General features: G+C 46.8%; 1 protein-coding gene across 1 annotated transcript; it reads left to right on the top strand.

Moving 5' to 3' along the window:
- The first annotated feature begins 838 nt into the window (after positions 1 to 838).
- Positions 839 to 3340, top strand: LOC124705407 (GDSL esterase/lipase At1g28600-like). Its single transcript, XM_047237137.1, has 5 exons — positions 839 to 1061; positions 1896 to 2111; positions 2509 to 2660; positions 2750 to 3029; positions 3123 to 3340. Exons 1-5 carry the CDS (start codon positions 839 to 841, stop codon positions 3338 to 3340), a joined length of 1089 nt encoding a protein of 362 aa, XP_047093093.1.
- The last annotated feature ends 6135 nt before the right edge of the window (positions 3341 to 9475 follow it).

Genomic DNA, 9475 nt, shown 5'->3' with positions numbered 1-9475 from the left:
CGCGCCGCCGCCACGGCACATGGCTCCGGTGAGTATCCCAGAGCCGATTTTGCTGCAATGTAGTGTTGTGGCGGCGGATTTCAATGCCGATTAGAAAATTGTAGTTGCTTTTGATGTAATGTAGTTGAATTTATGATCAATGCAAGCATGAACTGTTCGGTCGAACTGTTTCTTCCGTTTTACGCGTGTTTTTTTTTAATTTACAGTTTCATATAGCGTATCTGAACTGCGTTCGTCTTTTTTTAACCCCAAATCCACATTGGGTGCCCTAGATACGTGAATTTGGGGTTTAGAATTTACCGTGTCTGCTAGAGATGCTCTAAGTAAATGGTCTCGCGAGGCGCTCACAAGTCGAGGGGCCTCCCTACCACTCCCATTCCATACGGGCACATTCCAGCTCTGACATTTCATCGAATACCATGTAGGCTTCCAATATGCGACCGAACTGTAGGCGGGGACAGTGATGCACCGAAAATGAAGATGCTTGCGCATACTTCGCATGATTACTCAGCTCTACCTAACTGAGTCCTCCAAATGCCAAGACTTTCATTAATACTACTGTTGGAAGCGGATCAGATGAGCAAATATGTTGAAATCCAACCACCCTGGAGACCCAAGTGATAGCCAAGTGTTCATCAGTTACCAACGAACAGAGCATCTATATATTTATTGGCCAACCTCGCCGCCATTAGATCACCATCAAATAAGCTAAGCTTAGTCCAAGCGAAATCTTTGAGGTGATCGATTGAGCTAGCACCTAGCAAACATGAAGCTCCCAGGTTTCTACCTACTTTCAGCCTTGTTCATGGGTTTCTTAGCCACCCAGCCGATCAGGATAATGGGCGTCAGTGCTGCTGAGTCGTCGACGGCAGCACTGAAGAAATACAATGCGATGTTCACCTTCGGCGACTCGGTGGAGGAGACCGGCAACATATGCGCCGCCAGCAGCAACAAGACGGAACTCGACGTGCTCACCTGCACCCACCCGCCGTACGGCCAAACTTACTTCGGAAGGCCGTCTTGCCGGTGGTGCGACGGCCGTGTTGTCGTTGACTTCATCGGTAAATACATGGCCCGTTTAATTTGTTCCCTCAAATTACGGAGTAGTTTTTTTCTAATTATTATTACAGCATACATGGTATGCAGAATTGCAGACGTGCCCTGTGTCCACACTCACGCCATACAAATTAATAATTTTAAAGAGCATCATATAGTTTCAATTTATACACAAAAGCAACCAGTTTGATCTCTTTTTTTTATATGTAACCATTTTGATCAACAACAAAAAAAATACTTCGCTATGGATGAACATCCAATTGCTTATTTTAATGGACATGTCCACCAACAGTATGTAGAGCCTATGCGTGTTAAAGTTTATAAGGTATATATGTTGCCCATAAGGCCAAAACTCGACCGTTTACTTGATTCTTAATCAAGCTCCGCAGGTAGTATGTTTCATTATTAAGCTTTTTGTTTGAAATTATGCAAGTGCGCTACAATGTAACATTGACAGTGAACATGGCTAATTATGGGATATTCAGATAATCGGAATTTGCTATCAAATTTATTTTCTGATGCATATAAAAGTGATTTTTTTTTTCGGTGCAAGGCTATCTGGCAGATAACATCTTAGCCGTCAGCTTCAGACAAACATTAACTTCGTATGGACTAATTATCTAGCCCTTCTATTACTTTATTTCGAAACTTGCATTTTGGACTTGTACCCTTCCCTTTTATTCTATTTTAGAATGTATGAAAAATTCAAACTTTTAAAATCCCCCCCTTTTGGAATTTTTGAATTCTTGGAAATTTGAAACACATGCCAATGGATAAGAAATTATTTTGATTTTTTATCTATTGTCACAACAATTATTTTTTGTCTCTTGGCCATACAGCACAAGCACTTGGGCTCCCGTTGCTCCCACCATGCAAAGCAAAAGGCAAAGATTTCCGGCGCGGCGTGAGCATGGCTATAACTGGCGGCACGGCCATGAACTTCTCCTTCTACAAATCTCTGGGCATCGAAGATCCGGTGTGGAACCATGGCTCACTAGACACACAGATCCAGTGGTTTAAAGAGTTGATGCCCTCCATATGCGGGACAGAACTAAGTGAGCACCCATTCTAAATTTCTAAGGTCCTTTCCATCAGATTTTTTTCTACTTACAAGTAAGTTGTAAGTCTAAGTTAAGTTTTCATAGGGCTCGTTTGTCTCTCATTGTTTGGGCTGGAACCAAGGAATTTATCTGTGATTCCGAGAATTAACTTGTTTGGCTGCCATGGAATTGGTATATAAGTTCAGTTGAGAATTTCATGGATTTTATCCCATGCCTAACTTTAATTCGTCTTGGTACCTTGTCCTTCCTGTAAATTTACCGAATACAATGATATTATCAAAAGAGCTCTTAGGTTTTATTTTATTTTATTTCATTTCTGTCAATGAAAAGATGGGGGCCAAACGAGCTCTTAGGTTTTTTCCCTCTGAATTGTTCAACTTGTTTCATGTAGGTTGCAAAGGACTCCTGGGGAAATCGCTATTTATGTTCGGTGGATACGGAGGAAACGATTACAATGTCCAGCTGCTTGAGGTTGGCCTGACACCAGAGCAGGCAATGAAGCACACCCCAAAGATTGTCAACGCCATCGCTAACGGAGTCGAGGTCTCCACATAACCATGAGCGCATAAATTAACTGCATGTTTTAGAAAGATCCACTTGTACTGATATATCACACCCATTTCTCTGAGTAGAAACTGATCGCGCTGGGCGCCGTTCACATCGTCGTCCCAGGCATCTTCCCCACGGGCTGCCTCCCGATCTTCCTGTCCCTCTTCGGCGACGCTGCCCGCAAAGCCGACTTCGACCGGACCGGCTGCCTCAAGCCCTACAACCGCCTGACCGATTACCACAACATGTTGCTCCGGACGCAAGTTGAAGCCCTTCAAAGGAAGCACTACAACTCGACGAGGCTCATGTACGCCGACTACTCTGGGCTCATGTACAGGGTAGTTCAGGAGCCTGAGAAGTTTGGTGAGTTTCTTTTCTTTTTCTGCTGAAATGTTTTGGGAAATTTCTGAATAATTTGTTTGTTGAATGTGTTGTTCTATATCCATCGATCGGTAGGGTTTAGCGATCCGTTGAAGGCGTGCTGCGGTGCGGGAGGGGGGAAGTACAACTTCGACGTCACCGCGAGGTGCGGCATGGAGGGAGCGACCGTCGCGTGCAAGGACCCGTCGGCGCGGCTGAGCTGGGACGGCATCCACCCGACGGAGAAGCTTAACAAGGTGATCGCCGGCGCACTGCTCAGGGGCCCCTACTGCACCCCTCCGATCCTCGGCTGAACGGATCGTCGGTGGCTCGTAAGGATCAGAACCGAAAACTTGTGATCGAACACGAACAGGCTGGAAATAAAAGGTGTCGAGAAGGACCAGCTGCAATGTAGGACGATTGATATACACTCAGACAATCATCAGTTTGTGTTGTGCGAGCTCTTGAAGAACTTGTAGTAGCTAGAGGGCATTGCAATTCACTACTCAGCATATGTCTTCTGTTTTGAGCCGACTTGCCGGAACTCTTCGACTGATGTGATGTGGTTCGATTTTTTTTTCAATTGATGCAGTAGAGAGCGAAGAGACAATAAATGTGTCCTTTTATATAAAAATCCATTGGTTTTGTATTTGCTTTTTTTGTCTTACTAGTTGATACCCCGCGTGCTGCTGCGGTAACTTTTAATGCTTATTTAGCAGTTTTGTGCAAACGATTATTTAAGAAAAGCCTTGGAGGTATGTGATGCAAAAAGAGAAGAATAGGGAAGGTAAGGTAAAATTTATTGTACTGACTATAGATATTGTCACCCGCTTGTATCTGGCTGGGGGAAAAACAATTATTCGCTCAAGGCATGATGTAGCCTGCATACGTGTATAAAAGCTTATCAGATAATTCAACACATATCAGTTGACTGAGCGTTCAGTCGGTGAAGTGAGTGTGAAGAAATCCTGATTCGAAAAAACCATCATGTACAACAACTCATGCAGCCAATGAATAGGAATTCCAGTTTAAAAATGTAGGAATTTGAAGCTAGCCAAATCTGCAAAGCCTCCTTTTCCTGTTCTCCCTTCACCGCGCCAAACCTTGTGGCCATCCTGGGCATCAACTAAGCAATTGAGGCTTTGAGTCAGCCGCCGGCCCTCCGCGCATGATCGCCTTTGCAGGAGGAAAAGAAGAGAGTTGCTTGATACCGGTGCTGCTTGGATAATTGGATTCATCATATATAATTGAATGATACTGTTGAAATATTGGGCCTACACTTAGTGGCCCATACTAGATTTCAGATTTTCCTATAAATCTCAAAGCCCACATAGTGGAAACCTTGTGAGTTTGAGCCCAAGTTGGTGGCAGCTCACTAGGGAGTGGAAAGAGGTGGGAAGTTTAGGGCCACTTCTTTTGGGTTTATGCTTATGGAGAAGCTAGCTTATACATTTCGGTGGGGAGAAACACCGGTGGGGAGAAGCTCCTAGAAACATTTCTTCCCCTTCTTTTGGGCTTATGAAATATAGACTTGTTTGTTGTGCAATGTCCGTACTACCCCTAAATTTGATGTGCAGCTGATTATTGGTTCCACAGTGAGATTTTCCATTTTAATTAATACATAGAATACATACCATTAGAAAAGCAATTATCTGGACATTTATACAACAGGTTAGCTTCCAAATCAGTATACAGAAGTAATACTATGTGAACTTGTAAAAGAGAATACAAGAACAGTTCGTCCCTTTCTTCCAAATTTGATGAACAGCACATGAACAGTTCGTCCCTTTCTTCCAAATACACAATACAAGAACAGTTCCTTCCCTTCTTCCAAAAACAGTACACGAACAGTCGATGCAACGAGTACGGACAGTTGTTGGAGGCGGAGCTCGAGGCGCTCAGGGCTTCAGGCGGATGCGGAGCTCGACGCCGTCTCGGATGGGGGCTAGATGCCAACCGGCGGAGGCGGATCGAAGAGCTTCTCGCAGCAGCGCCCGTCCGTGCTGCGGTTGGAGATGCGTCCGCGAGGGGCGACTGCGAGGGGCGGCTGCGAGCGGCGGGGGCGAGGGGCGGCAGCACCGGCGGGTAGGCTGTGGTGGAGCGGCGGGGGCGGGGGCGACAGTGCCGGCCGGTAGGCGGTGGTAGAGCGGCGGCAGCACACCGCTTCCAGTTTCTCGATGCGGGACGAGAGAGGCCGAGGGCGCTCGATTTGTTTTTTTCTTTCTTTTCGTGGTCAACCGTTTTTTCCACGTGGAGGGGTAATCTGTTGTAAATTATACCAAACTGGAGGGCAAGTTGATGTACCGGTTCGGTTCCCTCAAGCAGAAGCTCGGGAATCTGCTCTCCACCAGTTTCTGAAATTGCACTGAGAGTTGGCTTCTCGGTGAAAATAAGCCCAAGTTAAGCTAGAGAGTTCTTTTGGGCTTCTCCTGTTTGGCACCTAGAAGCAGCTCTAGAAGCCCAAAAGAAGTGGCCCTTAGTCCCACATGGAAAGTTGGGAGGAAGTTAGACCACCTTATAAGGTGGGTTGTTCCACCACTAGTAAGTGAGTGAAAAAAGGAGTGCTGCACGCGCGCGCTCCTCCTCCTCCTCGCTCGTCTCGACTCGACTCGATTCGTCACGACACGCGCGCCGCGCTCGTGGTGAGTGGATCACATCTAATACACGAGTTAGGGTTTCCACCTCTCTCTGCTTGCGCCGCCATCGTAGCCTACTCCATCCCGCGCGCCGACGTGCATCGGCAAACGGGAGAGCAGGTCTCCGGAACCACTCGTCCTTGTGATCCTGTACGGGAGAGGGCGAATTAGGTTTTTGGGAAGCGCTCTGCGCGACTGCTCAAGCTCTTCATCACGGGTCGCCTTCCGTCCAAGTCGGGCGGTGCTTCCTACCGTCTACTTCGACCCGTCGTCCCTGTCGTCAACAACGTTGTCATCAACAACGTTACTGCTGCGACATCATCCGCTACACCTCCACCGCCACCTCCATCAGATCGGTACGTGCGACATATCTCGATCTGTTTACCGATGGATGCTTTACTGTTTGTGCTGCTGCTACTCATGTTGATTAATGCATCTAGTATGTTCGAGTTTCACATGTTAGTAGTTGTTATCATCATGTTTTATATTCTAGAATTAACCATGGAAATTGTGCCTAATTATCCAACAATCCAAAAACCTAATTGTAGGCAATTTCCGAGTTAACAATGGCTGGTTTTGCTTGATACACCGAGGCCGGATAAGTTTACCGGTGTGCACTTTAAGAGGTTGCGGGTTAAGGCCACGCTGCGGCTTACTCATCCGAAAGTATTCGAAGTTAGTGATGGTTTACCCGAAGGAACTATATCTGACCAAGATCAGAACAAGTTCAAGGAAAACAATACTCTCTTCGTCGGATGCGTTCCGAGTATTCTTGCTCGATCGTCACGTGTGATGTGTACATGCACATAACAGATGGTAAAGAGCTACGGGATGCACTGAATGCTAAATTCGGTGCAACCGATGCGAGCGATGAACTGTACATCATGGAGAGCTTCCATGACATCAGGATGGTGAACAACCGTTCTGTAGTCGAACAAGCTCATGAGATACAGTGCATTGCGAAAGAGCTTGAACTCCTTAAGTGTGTCTTACCTGACAAGTTTGTGGCTGGATGCATCATCTCTAAGTTGCCCCCTTCATGGAGGAACTTTGCCACATCTCTCAAACACAAGAGACAGGAGATATCAGTTGAAAATCTGATAGCGTCTCTTGATGTTGAGGAGAAAGCTCGGGCTAAGGATAATACGAGAAAGGAGAGGGTCGGTCTAGCGCCAACATGGTGCAGAAGAAACCCTACAACAAGAACAAAGGGAATAACAAGCCCTCCTTCAATAAGCCTATGAAGACTACAACCTTCAAGAAGAAGAAGATGATAAACAAAGCGGATCTGAGCTGCTTTACGTGTGGAGAGACTGGCCACTTTTCTAAGGACTGTCCAGAGAGGGCAGACCGCAAGAAAAAGCGAGGCAAGTCAACACGGTGACCGCTAGCAATGCTGATGGGTACGGTAATCTCTTTACTGTTCTTTCGGTATTTCAATCTCCATGTTGGTGGATTGATACAGGTGCTAATGTTCATGTGTGTGCTGACATATCCATGTTCACTTCTTACCGGGTCGCCCGGGATTCTTCCGTCATGATGGGGAATGGATCACATGCTTCGTTCGTGGTGTTGGCATGGTAGATCCGAAGTTCACTTCGGGGAAGATCGTGCGGTCGAGGAACGTGCGGCATGTCCCTACTATGAACAAGAATCTCGTTAGCGGCTCCCTTCTATGCGGAGATGGGTTTAAGGTTGTTTTAGAGTCGAATAAAGTAGTTGTTTCCAAGTTTGGACAATTTATTGGTAAAGGCTATGAGTGCGGAGGCTTGTTCCGCTTTTCGCTTTCGATTTCGGTAATAAGTCCGTGAACCATATTTGTGGCAATGTTAGTGATGATACCAGTGTTCGGCATTCTCGTTTATGTCACATTAATTTTGGTTTAATGTCTCGGCTATCCAGCTTAAGTTTAATTCCGAATTTCACCATTGCCAAAGGTTCTAAGTGTCATAGTTGTGTGCAGTCAAAGCAACCTCAGAAGCTTCACAAGGCGGCCGAGGAGAGAAACTTGGCACCTCTAGAACTCATACATTCTGATCTATGCGAGATGAATGGTGTGTTGACAAAAGGTGGAAAGAGATATTTCATGACATTGATTGATGATGCGACTAGATTTTGCTATGTTTATTTGTTGCGAACTAAAGATGAAGCTTTAGACTACTTTAAAATTTATAAGGCCAAAGTTGAAAATCAACTAGAGAGAAAGATCAAGCGTCTTAGGTCGGATCGTGGTGGTGAATATTTTCCTAAAATCTTTGATGAATTCTGTGAGGAACATGGCATTATTCATGAGAGGACGCCTCCCTATTCGCCCCAATCAAACGGGGTTGCCGAGAGGAAAAACCGCACGCTGACTGACTTGGTGAATTCTATGTTAGCCACTGCTGGTTTATCAAAGGCATGGTGGGGGGAGGCTTTATTGACTTCATGTCATCTGGAGGGGGATTGTTGAAATATTGGGCCTACACTTAGTGACCCATACTAGATTTCAGATTTTCCTATAAATCTCAAAGCCCACATAGTGGAAGCCTTGTGAGTTTGAGCCCAAGTTGGTGGCAGCTCACTAGGGAGTGGCAAGAGGTGGGAAGTTTAGTCCCACATGGAAAGTTGGGAGGAAGTTAGACCACCTTATAAGGTGGGTTGTTCCACCACTAGTAAGTGAGTGAGAAAAGGAGTGCTACACGCGTGCGCTCCTCCTCCTCCTCGCTCGCTCGTCTCGACTCGACACGACACGTCACGACGCGCGCGGCGCGCTCGTGGTGAGTGGATTGAGCCTCGAGCCGAGACTTTCCTTACTTTTTGCAGCTCGGGAAAACGAACAGAGTCCTAGACGGACGCGTCGCAGTTAGTCGGTTCGGGTCGCTCCCGGATCGTGGGCTATCTGTAACCGACTCAAAACGTTCGTGCGACGTGGGCGTGGCCCACGTTGCCTAGGGTTTCCTGAGCCTATATAATCTCCTGCCCGGCTACCACAGAATCACATCCAATACACGAGTTAGGGTTTCCACCTCTCTCTGCTTGCGCCGCCATCGTAGCCTACTCCATCCCACGAGCCGACGTGCATCGGCAAACGGGAGAGCAGGTCTCCGGAACCACTCGTCCTTGCAATCCTGTACGGGAGAGGGCGAATTAGGTTTTTGGGAAGCGCTCTGCGCGACTGCTCAAGCTCTTCATCACGGGTCGCCTTCCGTCCAAGTCGGGCGGTGCTGCCTACCGTCGTCTTCAACTCCGTCTACTTCGACCCGTCGTCCCTGTGGTCAACAACGTTGTCATCAACAACGTTACTGCTGCGACATCATCCGCTACACCTCCACCGCCACCTCCATCAGATCGGTACGTGCGACATATCTCGATATGTTTACCGATGGATGCTTTACTGTTTGTGCTGCTGCTACTCATGTTGATTAATGCATCTAGTATGTTCGAGTTTCACATGTTAGTAGTTGTTGTCATCATGTTTTATATTCTGGAATTAATCATGGAAATTGTGCCTAATTATCCAACAGATACCACCGGTTGATGCCGGTCTGATCACACGATCTGCGTATATGAAGCCCTCCTTTTCCAGCTCTCTGCCTCTCGTTCCTCTGGATGGCTTGTGGTGGTCGCGCGTCGCCGAGTCGCTGGCCCGGTGGTGATTTCAGAGCAAGAACGATGCCATATATATATGGCAATCAGAGTAATAGGAAGAGGCGGCATTTGAAGAGGAAGCAGCACCGGAAAAGTAGCTAGTACCACCTGTGGCATCTAAGGAGTCGGACTGCTAGTGGACATTAATTTTGGAGACGCGAAGTATTCAACTAGGTGGACTCC

Source organism: Lolium rigidum, chromosome 1 (assembly GCF_022539505.1).
Source record: "Lolium rigidum isolate FL_2022 chromosome 1, APGP_CSIRO_Lrig_0.1, whole genome shotgun sequence".
Classification (NCBI taxonomy): Eukaryota; Viridiplantae; Streptophyta; class Magnoliopsida; order Poales; family Poaceae; genus Lolium; species Lolium rigidum.
Note: the sequence above shows the minus strand (reverse complement) of the source record. Positions and strands in the feature narration are given on the sequence as shown.